The sequence below is a fragment of the Xyrauchen texanus genome, chromosome 6 (assembly GCF_025860055.1).
Source record: "Xyrauchen texanus isolate HMW12.3.18 chromosome 6, RBS_HiC_50CHRs, whole genome shotgun sequence".
In the NCBI taxonomy this organism is placed as follows: Eukaryota; Metazoa; Chordata; class Actinopteri; order Cypriniformes; family Catostomidae; genus Xyrauchen; species Xyrauchen texanus.
This window is the reverse complement of record NC_068281.1, coordinates 1,358,093-1,380,173: the sequence shown is the minus strand read 5'-3', so window position 1 is coordinate 1,380,173 and position 22,081 is coordinate 1,358,093. Positions and strand designations below refer to the sequence as shown.

Here is a 22,081-nt window from a genome sequence, read left to right as displayed (position 1 = left end):
TGTAACGCGTGAAACGCTACTGCATTAAAGATGTAAGGCGTGAAACACTACCGCATTAACTATGTAACGCGTGAAACACTACCGCATTAACTATGTAACGCGTGAAACACTACCGCGCTAACGATGTAACGCGTGAAACACTACCGCGTTAACGATGTAACGCGTGAAACACTACCGCTTTAACTATGTAACGCGTGAAACACTACTGCATTAAAGATGTAAGGCGTGAAACACTACCGCATTAACTATGTAACGCGTGAAACACTACCGCGCTAACGATGTAACGCGTGAAACACTACCGCGCTAACGATGTAACGCGTGAAACACTACCGCGTTAACGATGTAACGCGTGAAACATAACCAATTTTTTATGTCGTCTAATCGTGTCATCCCTAATATATGCACACACATTATATGAAAGCTCACAGTTCTTTTGTGAAATCCTTGAAAATGAAAAATTGGTGCTAGAAAAAGTATGTGAAGGTCCTTGATTTTCATTCAGTGATGCCTGTATGACCCCTGTGACGTTTCGTTTGTTGTTTGTCAGGATGACGGTTTGAGACAGCGAAAGTCTCAACGCAGCGACCACATGACGACTAACTCCAACTCCCTGATTGGACGCGAATCCACCACCAGCTCACTTCCCTCGCTCCTGGTCGTCATAGCAGCCATCTTCATCGGATTCTTCCTCGGAAAGTTCATCCTGTAGGTGGCGACGGCGGGCACGGTTCCTGAGCGAGCGAACGAACGATCACATGGCCTGACGAAAGAGTCTTTCTGTTGACGTGACCTTATCATTGGTAGTTTGACCAGCAGCTTCATGGGCCCCTTTTTGCTGAACCATCATCCCACGGGCCCCGTCCCACAGGGGCCGACACTCTCCGTGCGAGAGACGTCTCGATCTCTCTCTTTCTCGCTTCATTTTCCGTTGTCTCTTGAGGGATGGATGCGAGAGTCGATGAACTGGTTTATTTTGAGATTCTGAAGACAACAGCCCCCAAACTCCATTCCGTTTCATTAAAAACTCAATCGAAGCGTCTGTCAATTTAATCCTTCCATCCAAACGAGGAAACAAAGAAACATTGCGACAAAGACCTTTCAACCCTTTGCGTTCTGGACGGCCGTGAAAACCGCCGGAGATTTCGCCCCTTAACGGTTAGTTTGTGGTGATGTCAACAGTTGGACTAGCGACACAGGTGCCTCCTTCCTAATGTACATTTGTTCTTTCTTTCTGTTCCTAACAATACCAATGCAGACTGTTTTATTACTGTTATCATTCATAAATAATATTATTAATGTACTTACTCTCAGAACAGAGCATTTATCCCTATAAATGTTCACTGATGTCTTCACTTTACTGTCTCATACTTGACGGCATTGAAGAAATAAACTTAAAAGGAAAAAAACTCCAGTTCTGTTTGTGTTTTTTTTTTTTTTTTATTATTTTGTGATTTGCATCTGTTTTTATATTTTCACATATTCCGGTTTGTGTTCGTTCTGCACCACAAACTCTAGGAATTTAACCAGAACATTTCAGGATTGGGTGTGCTATCTGTTTTGGCTGTAAAAATGCTTTTTAAGAATTTAAGATCAAAGTTTGTAAATCTCACCATTGACCTACATGGACGTAATTCAGCATTCAAAATGTAACTGCGACGATCATTGAATGGTTATTGTAATATTTGCATACTGTTCCTATCTCAGTTCTTGATGAGATTTAAAGGGACAGTTCACCTAAAAATTTAAGTTCTCTCATTTACTCACCCAGATGTAAATTACTTTATTCTGTAGAACACAAATTAAGATTTTTAAAGAATATTTCAGCTCTGTTGGGCCATACAATGCAAATGCATGTTGACCTGAACTTTGAAGCTCCAAAAAGCACATAAATCTCCACTTTCACATTTTTTCTTTTTGGCAATTGCAATCTTCATGCATATCGCCACCTACTGGTTGGGGCTTGTCAAAGGTGGAGATTTATATATATATATATATATATATGACTTAAATATTGATCTGTTTCTCTCACACACTTATCATATCACTTCTGAAGACATGGATTAAACCACTGGAGTCGTATGGATTACTTTTATGCTTCCTTTATTTGCTTTTTGGAGATTCAAAGTTCTGGTCACCATCCACTTGCATTGTATGGACCTACAGAGCTGAAATATTCTTTTAAAAATCTAAATTTGTGTTGTGCAGAAGAAAGTAAGTCCTACACATCTGGGACAGCATGAGGGTGAATAAATGGACAGTTCCCTCATCATTTAAAGGCAAACATGTCCTGAAATCACAGTGCTGATTGCCACTATACAGAAAATATTAGGGATGTCAGAACAATTATGAGTACCAATACTTCCTTTTATGGTACTTTTTTTTTTTTTTGTGCATGTTTTGTTGCAACGTTGCAGTTTTTAAATGCAATACTATGAGACTGATGATTGAGGACATGTGATTTATTTTTCAGCAACTCAGACGACATCAAAAATTAAATTTTTAGCCAGCACGAAATGTATCAAAAATCACAACAAATTTGAATTCAATAAAAGTATTTATAAATAATCACTAAATAAACAAAACCAGGAGAGCTGACCTACTGGAGTTATTGGTTTCAGCATCTGTAACTCATAAGACATTTTGTGTATATATATATAGCAGGCAGCAGCTTGTAACAGGCAGCAGCTTGTGAGGCAGGGAAAATTCACTTCCACCACCTGTACCATCAGCACTGGTGCCCCCCAGGGATGTGTGCTCTCCCCAGTACTCTTCTCCCTGTACACCAATGACTGCACCACCAAGGACCCCTCTGTCAAGCTCCTGAAGTTTGCAGACGACACCACTGTCATCGGCCTCATCCGAGATGATGATGAGTCTGCGTATAGAAAGGAGGTTGAACGGCTGGCTGTCTGGTGCAGTCAAAACAACCTGGAGCTGAACACGCTCAAAACAGTGGAGATGATTGTGGACTTTAGGAGGAACACCCCAACATTGTCCCCCCTCACCATTCTAAACAGCACTGTGTCAGCAGTGGAGTCATTCAGGTTCCTGGGCACTACCATCTCACAGGACCTGAAGTGGGAGATACACATCGACTCCATTGTGAAAAAGGCCCAGAAGAGGTTGTTCGTCCTTCGCCAGCTGAGGAAGTTCAACCTGCCACCAGTGCTGCTGAAACAGTTCTACTCAGCGGTCATTGAGTCTGTCCTCTGCACTTCAGTAACTGTCTGGTTTGGTGCAGCCACGAAATTAGACATCAGAAGACTACAAAGGACAGTTCGGTCTGCTGAGAGGATTATTGGTTGCCCCCTGCCCTCCCTTCAAGAACTATACACTTCCAGAGTGAGGAAAAAGGCTGGTAAAATCACTCTGGACCCCACTCACCCTGCCCACTACCTTTTTGAACTGTTGCCTTCTGGCCGGCGCTTCAGAGCACTGAGCACCAGAACCGTCAGACACAGGAACAGTTTTTTCCCTCAGGCCATCCATCTAATGAACAGTTAAATTACCCCCATTGAGCAATAATTATGTGCAATACACAGTTTAATTTTAATTTAAATTATATTATCCAACTTATCCACTTCTGCCATTACTTACATTGCTCTGTACATAATATACTGTTTTTTGTTCTTTATATACAGATTGTATTAGATTTGCATTCACGTGTGTGTATGTGGGTATGTATGAAGGTGAGTTTATGTACGTATATGTATAATTATTTATTTTGTGTTCTTTTTGTTTTTAATTACCTATGCCTTGCTGCTGTTTTTTTTGGTATTGTTTGTATTGTTGTTGACTGGAAGCTCCTGTCACCTAGACAAATTCCTTGTATGTGTAAGCATACTTGGCAATAAAGCTGATTCTGATTCTGATTCTGATATATACATAATATATATATAAAAACAGTAAACATTATATATATATATGTTTACTGTTTTTATATATATATTATTAAAGAGTAAACAGCTCTCCCATTGTCAAAAATGGTTAAAAAATTTCTCAAAACCCCATGAGTATCCAGTATGAACTTTTCTGAGCTTGTTTTTCCACTGCAGTTTAGTGCCGCCTCAACGTGGGCGGGATTATAGGCTATGATCGTCATAGTTGCGCCGCCTCTACTGCCGTGACGTCATTTTAAACGCGACACAGAACAATAACACGAGCGCTAGCTGTTAGCGACTAGCTCATTGAGCTGCATAAAGCAGTTGTTGCATGGGGATTGTAACAGTTAAATTGGCCTGCTTGTTTTAGAAGCTTCCAGTAGCTGCTCAACTAAATAAAGTGAAGCTTATATAGAGCAGAATATAGAGTTAATATAACAAAACGTGCCACCCTCCAACAACGCCGTGGCCGAGTCCAGCGCACTCTCCCTCCCATTGATCGCCGGTCTAGATAGCGTCCATTTGGTCCAACCACTTCCACCTTTCCTTTATGTTTCTGTAGTCACTTTTAACTTTACCCTACACTGTTGGGAGGTCCGGTGGTATCCGTATGCGGGCAACAGCTGAGACACTTCCTGAGAGACTTTTTAGTTTTTCCGTGGTTTCGTTCGTCGCTAATGAGAGTCTGCATCTAGTTTATTGACCACGGCGTGGTTTTGTGCACAGCTAAGAATATGCCATTCATTAAAGTAATGTAATATAATTTGTTGGAGAGATGTTTCACGAAGCCTGGATGTTCAACTATTAAACAAAGAGAGTTTTGTGTCATATCTGTGATTTTGTTTATTTTGGGATTTGAGTCTGCGCAGTTGCGATTTCGGGACCAGACCTGCGCAGTAGTGAGCAGGAAGTAAAGCCGTGAAATCAAGGCCCCGCCCTCACTCTCGCTGAATCAATCGCAAGGACACGCCCCTGCACTTTTGACTTATGACGGTGTGAAATAATTAATTATAGAAATTTAGATATTAAATTTAAAGCTCCAATCTCCTCAGTCGTCCGAAGATCCCGAAAAAAAGTCAGTTGGTGCTTCAGTGACTACTTCACTCAGAGAACCTGTCAATCACAGCTGTCAATCATGATGTCACAGCAGCATTTTTATAGCATCAAATAACTAAAAACAAACTTATTTTGAAAACAAACACTTGAAATGACATCAACGTGATAGAAACGACAGTAAATGACAGAAACTATCTTTGGAAAAAAGATATGTGAAGTGTAATTTAATTGTTTAGTTGGTCTCACGTCCTGTTGAATAACATGGGGAGGCGGGGCTTATGACCTATACTAGGACCAGCCACCGGGGGGCGATCGAGACGTTTTGGCTTCACTTTTGAGGGCTTGTGCGGCACACTTGGTACAAACGTCCACAGCGTAGGTCACTCCTTTAAAGGGGCGTTCACCCAAAAATAAATATGATTTACTCTTCTGTGGAACACACCTGAGGAGAGCTTTGTGTGAGGAACATACTGAAATTTAAAGCTTTATTCACTGATAATCATCCCTGTATGAATAACATCACACAAGTCATACAGAGTACTTTAGTGGTTCTTTTATGGTGTTTTATGTCCTTTTTGGAGACTTGTAGCTGTATGGAAAAGATCTGTATGAAGATTTGTAACAATTCTGCTTAAAATAAAAATATGCTCATTTCTAAACGGCCATAAAGTATATTCTGAAATTCAGTCTCTTCGGCTGCTGGTTCACAGAAGGGAAAACGTTCATCTTGGTTCAAGGAAAGTGCGTTTACTGTTGTGCAGCGATTTTCATGTCGCGTTTCGTCCGTCTTCCGGCTTCGGCAGAGAAAACGCTTTAATAACGCGAGTGGAGGAGTGCATTGTGGGTCATTAGGAGTGCTTTAGCATGTTCAGTCTCATGCCTTCGCGAAGCTAGCATGCACAGAAAAGTTTGCTTAGCCTCTTGCATTCATGTCTCAGTACGATGAACCCCATCAACCAAAGAAAACCACAAACGCCACGCTCGAGACCACAACCGCCAGGTTGTCATGGTAACCTCCCCGGCAACCGTCGCTCTGCCGTTGCGGCCTGTCTGCGTCACGGCCCCAGTTGACCTTTGACCTCCAGCTGCTGGCGGAACACTGGACCAGCGGCATCTGGTAAGAGGTGGCTCTCTTCTCCGGACGATCCGGACTGGATCCGTCACTGGGACGCTGTCCGTTGAAGAGCAGGTGTCGGCCGTGAACATCCCGTTCCATTCGGAAGAGCTCGTACTCCGTGTGCGGGAGGCGTATCCCCAGCGCTACGCAGCCATTGGTCGGAGTAACATCCTGTTCCACGCCCACCTCCCAAGAGCCCCGAACGCCGCACTGGCTTCCGTTAAAGACGTTTAGCAGCGACGTGATGTCGAGATCCATGGGCATCACACGCATGTGGTTCACTGGAAAGAGGCAAAAAAAGAGAACGAGTTAAACTTCGTCAACAGCAAGATGATTACAAGTGTTACAAAGTGACCTTTGAAGATTAATGTTCTAAAAATGATGTCACGCTTTGCAGGTGGACATCGGCCATTTAGGAAAATAATGTGTCTTTCAGAGGCTTTGTAATGAAAATAACTGTTCTGAGACCAGTGCAGACAGACAGCACACTGGAGATTAAGTCATGCACTAAATAGGGAGCAAGGGAGCATCCTATAGCTCTCCTATAACTGTTCTGAGACCAGTGCAGACAGACAGCACACTGGAGATTAAGTCATGCACTAAATAGGGAGCAAGGGAGCATCCTATAGCTCTCCTATAACTGTTCTGAGACCAGTGCAGACAGACAGCACACTGGAGGTTAAGTCATGCACTAAATAGGGAGCAAGGGAGCATCCTATAGCTCTCTATAACTGTTCTGAGACCAGTGCAGACAGACAGCACACTGGAGATTAAGTCATGCACTAAATAGGGAGCAAAGGAGCATCCTATAGCTCTCCTATAACTGTTCTGAGACCAGTGCAGACAGACAGCACACTGGAGGTTAAGTCATGCACTAAATAGGGAGCAAGGGAGCATCCTATAGCTCTCTATAACTGTTCTGAGACCAGTGCAGACAGACAGCACACTGGAGGTTAAGTCATGCACTAAATAGGGAGCAAGGGAGCATCCTATAGCTCTCTATAACTGTTCTGAGACCAGTGCAGACAGACAGCACACTGGAGGTTAAGTCATGCACTAAATAGGGAGCAAGGGAGCATCCTATAGCTCTCCTATAACTGTTCTGAGACCAGTGCAGACAGACAGCACACTGGAGGTTAAGTCATGCACTAAATAGGGAGCAAGGGAGCACCCTATAGCTCTCCTATAACTGTTCTGAGACCAGTGCAGACAGACAGCACACTGGAGGTTAAGTCATGCACTAAATAGGGAGCAAGGGAGCATCCTATAGCTCTCCTATAACTGTTCTGAGACCAGTGCAGACAGACAGCACACTGGAGGTTAAGTCATGCACTAAATAGGGAGCAAGGGAGCATCCTATAGCTCTCCTATAACTGTTCTGAGACCAGTACAGACAGACAGCACACTGGAGGTTAAGTCATGCACTAAATAGGGAGCAAGGGAGCGTCCTATAGCTCTCCTATAACTGTTCTGAGACCAGTGCAGACAGACAGCACACTGGAGGTTAAGTCATGCACTAAATAGGGAGCAAGGGAGCATCCTATAGCTCTCTATAACTGTTCTGAGACCAGTGCAGACAGACAGCACACTGGAGGTTCAGTCATGCACTAAATAGGGAGCAAGGGAGCGTCCTATAGCTCTCTATAACTGTTCTGAGACCAGTGCGGACAGACAGCATATAAACCATTTATAATGGATCATTTTATTTTAACACAGTTGGCTGTGATTGGACGATGCTGGACATTAATTTGAATCTGAATAAATTATGCTAAATTTTGATGTAATGTCTGTAATGTGAATAATCAACACTTTTTCAATATTTAAAACAAAATGTTACCTTTAAATACAAACTCTGTGCCGCCCATCACGCGGCTGGAATGAAGTCCGCGGCTGTAGCGTCCTCTGGCGTAGATGCTGAACGTGGGGTGTTTGCAGACCGGGTCAGAATAATGATAATAATGACCCTCCCACGTGTTGTTGTTGTCATGGAACATAAAGTGTCGTGTGAGGAAGAGAACCTCCGGCCGCACCTCACAGCGCTGGGACACCCACTGCCCGTGCAGACTCACCGTCAGGTCCGGCCGCGGCGGGAGAACGGGTGGATGATACTCATCAGAGTGGCCAATGAGGCGGCAGGCGATGCAGCTGAGATCGTGGTTCTGAGGACGGATAATATTAGATTACTGATCTGGTTAACTTCTCACAAACAAACACGGAACACACAATAACAGCTGCAGCATGTCGCGCTGGAGATCGTGAATGGGTCTGAGTAACAAACATCCTCTTGCACAAAGAACTGTTCTGTTCTTTTAGATGTCTGGGAATATCTCAAATGAGCTTGCATCATGATAATTGGACCCAATCAGTCAGTTTATCCAGTCAATTAAACCGATTTAATCTGTGACTGGCGGCGCTACACGGACACGACATGTAACATACTGTAACATAAACATACTAATATTGAACTTTATACTGAATATGAGTTATCCTAAATGCAACTAATACATATTCAAAACACCCTATTTTTATCTTTTATTATAAGTATAATGCAAAAACGGCTGTCAAGAATTATATGCGACTAAAATGGCCAGTTTAATTTATTTCTACATGGTTGGTCTGTGGCCTAGGCAGTTGCCTAGGGTGCAAATTGATGGGGGGTGCCACACAAGGGTCATGGGCACCCAAGGAGTCGTGAGTTTGAATCCAGGGCGTGCTGAGTGACTCCAGTCAGGTCTCCTTAGTAACCAAATTGGCCCGGTTGCTAGGGAGGGTCTGGGTATCTCAGCGAGTATTGACGCTGACTATCACACCTGGAGTCGTGAGTTTGAAACCAGGGCGTGCTGAGTGACTCCAGTCAGGTCTCCTTAGTAACCAAATTGGCCCGGTTGCTAGGGAGGGTCTGGGTATCTCAGTGAGTATTGACGCTGACTATCACACCTGGAGTCGTGAGTTTGAAACCAGGGCGTGCTGAGTGACTTGTGGAGGTCCACAATAGTTTTTATGAGGTCTTGTCTGATTTATTTAGATGTCAAGCAAAGCAGCACTGAGTTTGAAGGTAGACCTTTAAATACATCCACAGGTACACCTCCTATCAGAAGCTAATTGTCTAATTAAAGGCTTGACATAATTTTCTGGAGTTTTCCAAGCTGCTTAAAGGCACAGTTAACTTAGTGTCTGTAAACTTCTGACCCGCTGGAATTATGTTATAGTCAATTAACAGTGAAACAATCGGTCTGTAAACCATTATTGGAAGAATTACTCGTCATGCATAAAGTAGATGTCCTAAACGACTCGCCGAAACTATAATTTACTCATGAAATCTGTGGAGTGGTTAAAAAATGAGTTTTAATGACTTCAACTGTAGTTTTAATGAAATTAACCGTATACAGTAAAATAGTGGTAATAAGTAACCAAGGTTAATTTTGTGGTTGCTGTAAATGTACAAAGAATACCATGGTGAAACCATAATTACTGTAGTAAAACCAAAGTCATTTTTTATTTGAATGTATATAAACTACCGATCTGTTTAGCTTATATCATGTTTTTAATGACGTTTCACTGACAGCTATAATAGCAACAGAGGCCACATCCACACTAATCCATATGTGTTTTGAAAGTGCATTTATTGAATTGGTGATGCCTCTGATTCCAGACTAAACCTCCGATGAACTGCCCAACACTCCCAAAGTCTTCAGCAATGGCGGAATGAGGATACGGGCTGTTGGTGTGATTGACAGATGGGATTGTAATCATGTCCGTTAAGGGTTTAAATAAGGAAAGATCTGTTAATGCATCAGTGGTTTGCTGTTTAATGGCTTTGAAATAGATGACGAATGCTTGGAGCAGAAACAGGGTTGTTCGGTTGTTATGGCTTGAATGAAAATATCATGTGGCCGAGGTTTTAATAGCATGTTTAATTAAACATCTTTCCATAAGGAGGGACTTATGTTACATTTTTTACAAGCTCAATCGACCGGGGCTTTCTCAAATTTTGGTTTTGACTCTGTCGCAAAAGCAGCTAAGCGAAGCGACATGCACAGCAAATGAGCGTTCATTTAAAGAGGCGTCCTTGCTTTATTTAAACTTCGTTTACAAAGTACATTAAAGACTTTATACACTACTGTATGGTGAACGCTGTCGGACTGTATGGCCTTTATAACCTAAACTATTTTAATCTTTCAGGTCTGGCTTTGGCAGGCCAACATCAAAGCGTGTCTCGGCAAACTTTGTTTATTCTAGTTTTCACTGTGACTCCCTGAAACCTCCAAATGAAGGAACGGTTGAGCAGAGATGTAAACATTTCACCTCTCATGCTGTGGTCAGTGATGTAGAGCGTCTGAAGCTCATCAGAGCGTTTGAGATGTACACGGAGCCGAGCGTGAGAGGAGACGTACCGTGATAACACTTCATTTACTGATGAGCACTGATCCTGATTCCTGCAGCCGGACTTCCAACACCTCATAAATCAGAGTGTTAAGTGAAGGAATCCAACAAACGGCAACCTGTACGGGCTCAAGTCGTATTACAGAACACAGTTACAGTTCTTATTTCCTGTTGGACGTGACAGAAGGCATAACTTGTATAAAAGTTACTACTAAGAAGAACGGACTCATAAGAGGTGAGTATTTCATGTCAGTGAGTATTGGCGTTGACTATCACACCTGGAGTCGTGAGTTCGAATCTCAGGGCGTGCTGAGTGACTCCAGTCAGGTCTCCTTAGCAACCAAATTTGCCCGGTTGCTAGGGAGGGTCTGGGTATCTCAGCGAGTATTGACGCTGACTATCACACCTGGAGTCGTGAGTTTGAATCTCAGGGCGTGCTGAGTGACTCCAGCCAGGTCTCCTTAGCAACCAATTTGCCCCTGTTGCTAGGGAAGGTCTGGGTTATCTCAGTGAGTATTGACGCTGACTATCACACCTGGAGTCGTGAGTTTGAATCCAGGGCGTGCTGAGTGACTCCAGTCAGGTGTCCTTAGCAACCAAATTGCCCCGGTTGCTAGGGAGGGTCTGGGTATCTCCACGAGTATTGATGCTGACTATCACACCTGGAGTCATGAGTTCGAATCTCAGGGCGTGCTGAGTGACTCCAGTCAGGTGTCCTTAGCAACCAAATTGCCCCGGTTGCTAGGGAGGGTCTGGGTATCTCAGCGAGTATTGACACTGACTATCACACCTGGAGTCGTGAGTTTGAATCTCAGGTGTGCTGAGTGACTCCAGCCAGGTCTCCTTAGCAACCAATTTGGCCCTGTTGCTAGGGAAGGTCTGGGTATCTCAGTGAGTATTGACGCTGACTATCACACCTGGAGTCGTGAGTTTGAATCCAGGGCGTGCTGAGTGATTCCAGCCAGGTCTCCTTAGCAACCAAATTGGCCCGGTTGCTAGGGAGGCTAGAGTCACATGGGGTAACCTCCACGTGGTTCTCGCTCTCAATGGGAGGCGGTGATTGAGACGAGTAACCGCACCACCACGAGGACCTACTGAGTGGTGGGAATTGGGCGTTCAAAATTGGGGAGAAAAGCCGCTGTTGACTTAAATATTGATCTGTTCCTCACCCACACCTATCATATGGCTTCTGAAAATATGGATTAAACGAGTTGTATGGATGACGTTTATGCTGCATTTATGTGCTTTTTGGAGCATCAAAGTTCTGGTCACCATTCATTTGTATTGTATGGAGCTACAGAGCTGAAATATTGTTTTAAAACTCTTCATTTGTGTTCTGGTGAAGAAAGAAATTAAAACACATCTGGCATGGCATGAGGGCGAGTAAATGATGAGAGAATTTTCATTTTGGGTGTACTGTCCCTTTAAAAAAACAAATCTGAATTATTTATTGAGGAATGAGTTTGAAAAAGTAGTCTAAGTGGTTGAAAATTCATGTGGAAATCGAAATCCATGTGACCATATGATTTGGGTGCACTGAAGGATTTGGAGAAGCACAATGAAAAAATATTCTAGCCTATACGGTTCCAGAGTTATTAGCAAAAACACAAATTAGCTTATTCTAGTGCCACCGTGTGGGCGATACTCACAAAACTTTATTTACAGCTTCATGTACAAAGCTTACAACCTTTCTTGAGTATAATGAGGTTCATGACCATCTGCCATTCACAATTTAAGTTATTAGGTGATAACCCCCAATCATGTTACAGATATGTTAGCACTTCAATCAAAGATGGTGCATATTTAATTTGTACTTTCTCGATGAAACGGCTGCGAAGTTATGAATTGTTTTTACGTTGTAGCGCCCCCTGTTGGCAGAATAAAACCAAAATCTGCATGCGTCCTCAACATGACCCGTTGACTATGTGTGCCGAGTGTCGTTACGTTTCGACTTTGCATTGAGAACATATTGATCAATGAATCAAAGTGCATTCAGAGAAAGGAATTGTATCGCTAATATCTTCAGAACGATTTGACGATTCATTACTTTCGTTTGATTACTTTCGTCAGGAGGGTCTATACATTAAATGTGTGCATGTTATTGGGCTTGACTCACGATATCAGAGGAAAAAATATTTTGATTCTAGCACTTATGGTTTCGAAGATATGAGCGAGAACGTTAAAGTAGCGCCACCTAGTGTTGAATGGAGGTGTTTGCGTATGCAGGAGTAACGGTGCGGATCTGGAACCATCCTGGTTTGGGTTCTCTAGGATTTACAGTTTTAGCTGCCCAGATACTTTTAGGGCCCCCTAATAATAATAATAATAATAATTATAATAATAATAATAATAAAATAAATTTGACTAAAGACTAGTAATATTTCCTGTCGCTATTTCGTAAATTACACGTGTTGAGCTTTTATTTTGACGTGGTTCTGTGTTTTTTGATGGTAGTTTCACACTTGTGATTATTGATGCACATAATGCTGCAGTTTAATTCTATAAATATACAGTCTGCAGGTACTACGTGCATCACAGTGAATGAGCGCTCTCTCCTGTCATCAGGGGTTTTCAAACTGGGGTCCGGAGACCCCCAGGGGGCCACAAGGGGGTGCTAGGGGGTCCGTGGAAAATTCTGAGCAAGTTCATAAATGTGAACAAAATAATAAAATAAAAACTATATTTAACATATTTGACACTATTGCCATTTCAGTTTAATGAAAATGTTTCTGTTCAGGGTTATACATTTAACATTTCTCAATTATAGTGTAAAATATATATATTCAGTCGTCAAATCACTGTTTTGCTGCCATTAATTGTATTTAAAAAATAAGTTAAAAATGTAAAAAAGCTATTTAAAATTTTTTTTTTTTTTTTTTTTTTTTTGCAGTTCTAAACAACAGAACCAACATTTTACATATTATAATTTAACTTGACAAATTTATATTATGCATTTTATTTTGGTAGGTATATCTTTTATATTACACACAACTTAATACAACTCAAAATATTACGTAATTAGTTTTCATGCATATGCGATCATGAGCATGCCAATAATTGCCCGAAACATCGGTGCATTTCTACAGATAATATTTTAGTATTTTATTTTGGCTTTAGTACTATAACAATATAAAAGCTGATTATTGGTTTTTTTTCTTGATTTTTCTCTGGTCTTTAAATATATATATGTTACGGGAGCCAGCTGGTAGATAGCTGTGCCATGTGTAAACCTCATGGTGACTTCAAGAGGTGCACTAGCGACTGATGCTAGAGGCTGTAGCCTTTAGCCTCCTTGTTAGAGCACCCGCCTCCCACTCCAGAGACCTTGGTTCGAGTCCCATTCGGAGCGGGTAGAACAAGAGCGTCACATATATATATATATATATATATATATATATATATATATATATATATATATATATATATATATATATATATATATATATATATATATATATATATATAGGAATTGGACAATGCTGGTCGCAGAATACTTCCAAACACAACCCTTTTATTTTAGATTCATTAGATCAAGTTATAAATATATGTCTATGAATGCATATGATAAAGTGTCAACAAATCAACAGTTTTATAAAAATGGTTTCTAATGATTTTACCTTGGCGTTCTGCAGTGCCGGTTGGTAACTGGAGGGTCTGTAGTACATCCTCTGTGCCGGTTCTGTGTGCACATCTCCTAAGAACAGTTCTTCCACTAGATGATCCAGATTATGATGCAGGTATTGCTTCTCCATGCGCAGCAGCTGCAGTTCATGCATGGTAAAATTCAGCCCTTTGGAGCAGTCGTAGCCGCCCTCCTCGCTCCACAGCTCGTAACTTGCGTTCGGCACCCAGGGGCCAAACTCCCTGTCGGGCCCCCTGCAGCTGCGCTTCAGCCTCTGACTGAGGTCTTTGGCCACGGCTGCGGAGTGACAGATCACATGGGTGCGATGGATCTGGTAGTCGGCTTCTGTGCCCCCCCGCACGATCCAGGACGCCTGGTGCAGTCGCAAACGGCCGCGCACCACCAGCGTGTATGTTGGAGTTGTGCAACGATTGTCAGCGTAATAGAACTGATGGGCCTGAAAGGTGTTGTTGTGAAGGAATCGGTACGAGCGAGTGATGAACTCCGGACCGGGCCGCACCTCACAGCTGCCAATGTAACGGGGGAACAAACAGAGGTCACACAATGAGACGTGTAGGTTCGTATATAATACACGTGACTTGAAGTGTGTGTTCGGGTCATTTTGACCCATTTCAGAGTTTAAAAAATAATCTTAATCTTGTATCTGGACAAAATGCCTTTTTGGATTCTCACAACAAAGAATAAATAAGTAAAAAGAAAGAGAAATTGCATTTTTGTGATACTTGTTTATGTTTACAAAATGTTGTGGTGTTTTGGGTGGTTGCTAGGGTGTTGCTACGGTATTAGTACATGATTGCTATAGATGGTTGCTTCCCTAAAGATGATTTGGGGACCTATTCCCCCAATTTGTAACGCCCAATTGTGACTCGCCTCAATCCGGGTGGCGGAGGACGAATCTCCGTTGCCTCCATGTCTGAGATCGTCAATCCCCGCGCATCTTATCACGTGGCTTGTTGGGCACGTTACCATGGAGACGTAGCACGTGTGGAGGCTTCACGCTATTCTCCGCAGCATCCACGCACAACTCGCCACACGCCCCACCGAGAGCGAGAACCACATCATAGCGACCACGAGGAGGTTACCCCACGTGACTCTACCCTCCCTAGCAACCGGGCCAATTTGGTTCATCAAAATGGAATAACTTGCTCCACCAAGCCCATAGTCCCTTTCTCTCACCTCGTGGACACCCAGTGACCCTCGATGTTGGGTGGCATCTGGGCTGTGATGCGAGCGCCATTGTGTAGATGTTTCAGCATGTGATGACACTGTGTGTCTTTAGACATCCAGACGAGACTCTTCTCCAGTGCCAGTCGAGGGAAGCGACCGTCTGAGAGATGCAGCAATGACCCCTCCACCCAACCTGACATAAACAACCACAGAGACTGGTTAGAAGAGGGTTAACAGGCCATTTAACATGCACCAGAGGTCTAGAAACCCTATTGTTGTTTGTCAGGATTGTTATTATTAGGGGTCAAGCCCCAAAGGTGCGAAGAACCCTATTGTTTTCATTAGTGTTCCTATTACTATTCTTCTTCTTCCGCTCTTTAATCTATGGCTTCCCGTAGCACCGCTTGTGGGAAATTTATGAAATTTGACACACAGAGAGAGGACAGTCTGATCTGTTACCAAAGCAAATTTGGCGTCTCTACCCCTCTATCACCACCAACTGCCCAAATTTGCACTCATGTTTATGTTAATAACTTTTGAACTGTGAGTCCTAGAAACAAAATAAAGTTTCCTCTGATTCCTCAAGACGGCTCAAGATGATTCAATTGCATCCTATGATGTCATTTTCCATCTTACATTTTTTCCGCCATTTTTTGCTGCTCATGGTGCCAATAATGGGCTTGACCCTGGTATCGCTGCTTGCAGCTATATTTATTATTATTTTTCAGCCCTAAAACGGATCATGCAGACCAAACCGTAAGGCCAAGAGATTTGAAACTTTCAGGGATGGTAGTACTCCGGCTGGCTAGCCATACACATGGAATTGGTCCGATCGACCCATAGGTGGCGCTATAGTGAAAAAAGAAATATCACATTTTGGGCCATAATTCTTGAACCGTAAGGGTTAGAAGCAAAATATTTTTTTCCAGTGATTCCTTGCATTAAAGATCCACCCCCTCATTTCCCTACTATTTTGGATTGTTTGAAAAAAATTCGAAATAATCTCATCCTAAGCCATTCACCCGATCTGAACCAAACCTGAATTTTCCCACGCAGTGTCTTTGTCCAAGGTGCCATCAAGTTCTATTAGGACAGTCGCATATCCTTAAAAACATGGCCGTTAACGACCAATCAACTTTTAGCAGCTATTTGAACTAGTCTTAGGCCGTTCACCTGATTGGAACCAAATCAGTGCAGAAAGGTACTCTAGAGTCCCAATCTCAATAATTATCAAAAATGTTTGAACTTTCGATGCACCGTTGCAACAATACACCAAAAAGCACATAGTGGTGGGCACTTTGTCTTAAATGGTTAAAACTCTTGAATGTAAAATAAGGTCATACCGTGACATATCTGTAACGGTATCAGCTTATAGGTTTTTGTTATAATCGGTATTGGCCAAACAATTTTGTATAAGTGCATCCCTGCTTTATTTTTATTTCTCTTAAGGAATTTTAGGAGAATCATCCAAGATCAAAGTCCCAATGATACTTGAATGAAACATATGAGGACCATATTAAGTGTCCTGGGCTTTTTTTTATTTATTTGGGATATCTGGGAGAGCGGAAGTTAAAGTTAGATTAAGTCCTTTAATGAATGTGGGAACTCACGTAATGCTTTGGACAGAGATCTGGTATTATTCATTTTATATGAAATGACACTAGGAGAATATAAAGCTCATAACAGCAAACACATTTTTGGCTCGTGATCAGGAGCCTCCATACGGGGACATTTTGGAAAGAGAAAACCTCAAACAGCTGAAGAATTCAGGATTAAAACTTAGGAAATGAAAGAATATTAGTGCCTGAGGCTTGAACGCACATTCCATCACAAGATTTGCATTACATCCATTCCTGAACTACTGTACAGTGTTCTTACCCTGAGAACATCAGCACCGTTTGCACCTGCACACCATTTCTGGAGTGGTGATGGCGTAGTGGGATAAAGCACATAACTGGTAATCAGGAGGTTGCTGGTTCGATCCCCATGGCCACCACCATTGTTTCCTTGAGTAAGGCACTTAACTCCAGGTTGCTCCGGGGGGATTGTCCCTGTAATAAGTGCACTGTAAGTCGCTTTAGATAAAAGCGTCTGCCAAATGGATAAATGTAAATGCATCAGCCCTCGTCTGACTCTGACTGCCTGCCAACAGCTTGAATGTTTGCAGACACCCAAAACCCATCGTTGAAACCCAGTGCGCCCTGTTACACAAACACACTGTGATCCTGAAAGGCCTCCTCACATGTCCAGGGATTACAACACTTCCCAACGCCTCTGATTGTCATGAAACCTTCCTGGTCATTATAGACAAGCACATGAACAGGCTTGTTGTACGAAGGTGCCTCAGTTTGTTCCTGGTATTCAGCAGATGTTCTAACCCCACCCCCTCCCTAATCCTAACCATATGGAGCCTGTAAGGCTGAGTGGCCTGCCAGGAACAATGCATGGTACCTTTCACCCATCGCACATGAACAGACTCTTTGAGGAATCATGGGTCTTTAGAGGTTTGGAGAGAGTCATGGACAGAAAAGGTTTACGGTGGAGACAGAACCATGTCAATTTTAAAATGTACTCATGTTGTTCCAAACCTATATGCTGTTATCTTTTTTGGATGACAACAGTAATAATTTCTGAAGAATCTTTTAAAGATCAGACTGTTATCTTTACAATGAATAAAGTTGATCTGATCTGATGAGCCACTCGAGCCAGTGCAACATCCACCCAGAACACCCCAGCAACAGCACAGCAATGAATAAAAACCACCCAAAACTCCTTGGAAACCGCCCACAACAGCCTGGCATTGCGGTAGCAATTCCGGCTTCTTTAGACATTCTGTCACTGTCTTATTTCTTGCACCAATTCACAACAATGAATGTGGAAGCCAAACTCCCACAGTCTGTTTTTCCCCGAGCGCTGGCCTTCTGTCTCAATCAAAGCTCCGCAGAGCTCCCCGAGACCCAACCACCAAGAACATTTCCAGTTGGCCGGGGCCCATCAGTGAGGTAACATTTCTGGGCCGTCTGACAAACACACAAGCTCCAGAATCATTTAGCTCCATCTCAACTCAAAAGCGTTTTACCACACAATCCTCGAGTCTCTTCCGGAACGCCCTGGGAGCTCTTTAACTGCCCACTCATTAATTCTGATTATGTATACAAGTTTATGAGTGTGTAGACATTTTTATAGACGCATGATTCAATGGTGGAACGGGGTTTCATATGGATAAGAATAGCCGGGTACATTAGATTACACTACTCTAGATCTATTTAACACAGGGTAACGGGCACATTTATGGAAGTTTAGCTTGGTGACCATCCCCTAAAGTCTCTATGCTATTGGTCTCTCTAGATATGACTTGATCTGTCCGTCCACATTAACGAAAAGTATTCAGACCCTTTGCTGTGACACTTGAAATTCAGCTTAGGTGCGTCCCATTTCTCTCTGGATCATCTTTGAGATGTTTCTTTGATTGGAGTCCACCTGTGACTAATTTAATTGATTGGACATGATTTGGAAAGGCACATATCTGTCTATATAAGGTATCACAGCTGAAAATGCATATCAGAGCAAAAACCAAGCCATGAGGTCAAAGGAACTGCCTGCAGAGCTCAGAGACAGGATTGTGTCGAGACAGATCTGGTGGGCTGCATTGAAGGTTCCCAAGAGCACAGTGGCCTCTATAACTTTGTTTGGAACAACCAGGTCTCTTCCTAGAGCAGCAGTAGGGACTTGGGGACTGGTCAGGGATGAAGTAAAGCTAAACGCAGCAGAATACAGGAGATATCCTTAATGCACACCTGGCCCAGAGCACTCAGGACCTCAGACTGGGCCCGAACATTCACCTTCCAACAGGACAACGACCCAAAGCACACAGCCAAGACAACGCAAGAGTGTCTTAGGAACAACTCTGTGAATGTTCTTGAGTGTCCCAGCCAGAGTCCGTACGTGAACCCAATCGAACGTCTCTGGAGAGACCTGAAAATGGCGGTCCACCGACGGTCCCCATCCAATCTGACAGAGCTGGAGAGGATCTGTAGAGAAGAATGGCAGAAAATCCCCAAATCCAGGTGTGCAAATCATGTCCCATCATACCCGAAAAGACTCGAGGCTATAATTGCTGCCAAAGGTGCTTCAACTAAGTATTGAGTTAATGGTCTGAATACTTATGCCAATGTGATACTTCAGTTTTTTTCTTTTTAATACATTTGCAAAGTTATGAATTTCATAATATAGATAGTATAGATTGATGTGACAAATATAAATAATTTAAAGGATTTTAGCATAAGGCTGCAACGACTGCACACTTTTATTGCTGCTGGGAACGACGGCTATAATATGCCACTTAATTAAACGTTAGATGCATTTAAACACACTGCAAAGAAAAGCACGCTTGAAAATGTCTTTTTTTCTCTCTCTGATGCGTTTGAAGTGGCGGCCATATGTTTGCCTGCGCTGTCATTGCAGTTGACCCGTTTCATCAGCCAGAAGTCCAGTAATCGCTCATCTCTTCCTGTGTGTGCACGCAATGAATGCAAACAGCTCACATTGCTCATCTGCACTTATATAGCGCCTTTTTATCCTTAGCGGTATTCAAAGCGGTTTACACTGTGACTCATTCACCCAATCACACATCAATGACGGCAGAGCTGCCATGCAAGGCGCCAGCCTGCCAACTTGGGGTTCAGTGTCTTGCCCAAGGACACTTCGGCATGTGGAGTCATGTGGGCCAGGAATCGAACCACCAACCCTGCGATTAGCAGCCGACCCGCTCTACCACCTGCACAAAGTCACAAAATTCTGAATTTTTCACTTGCAAAAGTCTGTTGTAGTTTATATGGCGACGTTGTTCCACAAGAGTGCATGAAAGTGTGGTGTTACGCACTATGAGGAGGAGGAGTTTTTACAGAACTACCGCAGGTTTTTTCATTGTTGCAGGTTTTTGTTTTTGCATGTAAGAAATGTGTAAAAATGGACGTGCAAATGTGAATTTTCTGTTTACATGCAACCATGTGTACTACTGTATTAACTTGCCCAGTAAACATTTACCTGCTGTTGAAATCAGGATCTAAAAAGCTCAGAGTGATACAAAGTAACAATAAACAGAGAAACTAAACAGTGTAATATATTTTAGATTCTCTTAAACATCTCCGAGTCAGTTCAAATAGACTTTATGAGATTAATATGAATAAACACGCTCACCAAACACCATCAGCACCAACAGACCAGATACAGACATCATTCCCCCAGAGCAAAAGAGATTGTCCCTCTGTATGTCCCTCTTCAACTATCAGACATGAGTGTTGTCTTTCATCCGGAGTTTTAACATTCACTGATGTTACACATCCAACAGAACCGCTGCGTGTTGCGCACTGACGCACCGGAGACGCGCAGGGACAAACATCTGAAGAGTTACTTAATGTCTGTAGCAGTGAGTCTTTACTGGAGAGAGAGAGAGAGAGAGAGAGAGAGAAGGAGGGGAGAGCAAGAGGGGGAGAGAGAGAGGGAGGGGAGAGAGCGAAAGAGAGAGAGAGAGAGGGGGAGAGAGAGCAAGAGGGGGGAGAGAGAGAGAGAGAGCGAGAGAGGGAGAGAGAGAGCGAGAGAGAGGGAGAAAGAGAGAGGGAGAGAGAGAGCGAGAGAGGGGAGAGAGAGGGAGAGAGGGGGCGAGAGAGAGAGAGCGAGAGAGAGGGAGAAAGAGAGGGGAGAGAGAGAGCGAGAGAGAGGGAGAAAGAGAGAGGGAGAGAGAGGGGAGAGAGAGGGAGAGAGGGGCGAGAGAGAGAGAGCGAGAGAGAGGGAGAAAGAGAGGGAGAAAGAGAGGGGAGAGAGAGGGGAGAGAGAGAGGGAGAAAGAGAGGGGGAGAGAGAGAGGGGGAGAGAGAGAGGGAGAAAGAGAGGGGGAGAGAGAGAGTTTTCCACCTAGAATTCTGTAAAAACATCCTGGGAGTTCACAGAAGTCCCCCGAATCTGGGCTGTAGAGCAGAACTGGGCCGGTTCCCTCTCCTCACTGAAATCCAGAAGAGAGCAGCTCAATTCTGGTTCCATTTGTCCAACACACCTCCAGATAATTACCATCACTGTGCCTTTACTCACAGGACAGGACACCCAGAGAGTGACCCTATGCACTATTTAGTACAAAAATATCAGCTAAATTCCTCCATCCAGTTCAGATTGGCCAAACTGAAACAGACAGACAGAATAACGCAGGAAGAATACATTCATGATTGGCAGCACAAAGTCACACAAGTACATAAATTAAACTACTTCCACAGAATTAAGACGGATTATAAATTGGCACCATATTTGATCCATATTAAAGATTATAGACAAAGAAAGCTACTGTCAAAGTATCGTCTGAGTGAGCACAGTCTGTCTGTAGAGACGGGTCGACACGGACAGAACCGGAGACCCAGAGAGGACAGACCGTGTTCACACTGCACTGAAGGAGTCTGTAGAGACGGGTCGACACAGACAGAACCGGAGACCCAGAGAGGACAGACTGTGTTCACCCTGCACTGAAGGAGTCTGTAGAGACGGGTCGACACAGACAGAACCGGAGACCCAGAGAGGACAGACCGTGTTCACGCCACACTGAAGGAGTCTGTAGAGGCAGGTCGATCACGGACAGAACCGGAGACCCAGAGAGGACAGACCGTGTTCACGCCACACTGAAGGAGTCTGTAGAGGCGGGTCGACCACGGACAGAACCGGAGACCCAGAGAGGACAGACCGTGTTCACGCCGCACTGAAGGAGTCTGTAGAGGCAGGTCGACACGGACAGAACCGGAGACCCAGAGAGGACAGACCGTGTTCACGCCGCACTGAAGGAGTCTGTAGAGGC

The 22,081-nt window shown here is 43.4% G+C and overlaps 2 protein-coding genes across 2 annotated transcripts in view; one reads left to right on the top strand and one right to left on the bottom strand.

Annotated features, from left to right (window-relative positions):
• The window catches only part of LOC127645816 (vesicle-associated membrane protein-associated protein A-like), a 24,993-nt gene extending 23,589 nt beyond the window's left edge, over positions 1–1,404 (top strand). Inside the window, exon 6 of the mRNA XM_052129500.1 lies at positions 548–1,404. Within this exon, the coding sequence (XP_051985460.1) occupies positions 548–709 (162 nt within the window). The 3' untranslated portion in view covers positions 710–1,404. The remainder of the gene's footprint in view (positions 1–547) is intronic.
• Positions 1,405–3,914: 2,510 nt separating this feature from the next.
• On the bottom strand, positions 3,915–20,664 carry LOC127645783 (protein APCDD1-like). Its single transcript, XM_052129460.1, has 5 exons — positions 20,447–20,664; positions 15,257–15,440; positions 14,055–14,586; positions 7,892–8,213; positions 3,915–6,335 (listed from the first exon to the last, which is right to left on the bottom strand). Exons 1-5 carry the CDS (start codon positions 20,484–20,486, stop codon positions 5,890–5,892), a joined length of 1,524 nt encoding a protein of 507 aa, XP_051985420.1. The 5' UTR covers positions 20,487–20,664; the 3' UTR covers positions 3,915–5,889.
• Between the last annotated feature and the right edge of the window lie 1,417 nt (positions 20,665–22,081).

Bases quoted from the DNA above. Each gene is read 5' to 3' on its own strand.
- LOC127645783 (XM_052129460.1), bottom strand. From the start codon at position 20,486: ATGATGTCTGTATCTGGTCTGTTGGTGCTGATGGTGTTTG. The intron at 15,441-20,446 runs GTGAGCGTGTTT...TGTTTATGTCAG, and splicing joins GTTGGTGCTGATGGTGTTTG to GTTGGGTGGAGGGGTCATTG. The intron at 14,587-15,256 runs GTGAGAGAAAGG...TTACATTGGCAG, and splicing joins GGTCACTGGGTGTCCACGAG to CTGTGAGGTGCGGCCCGGTC.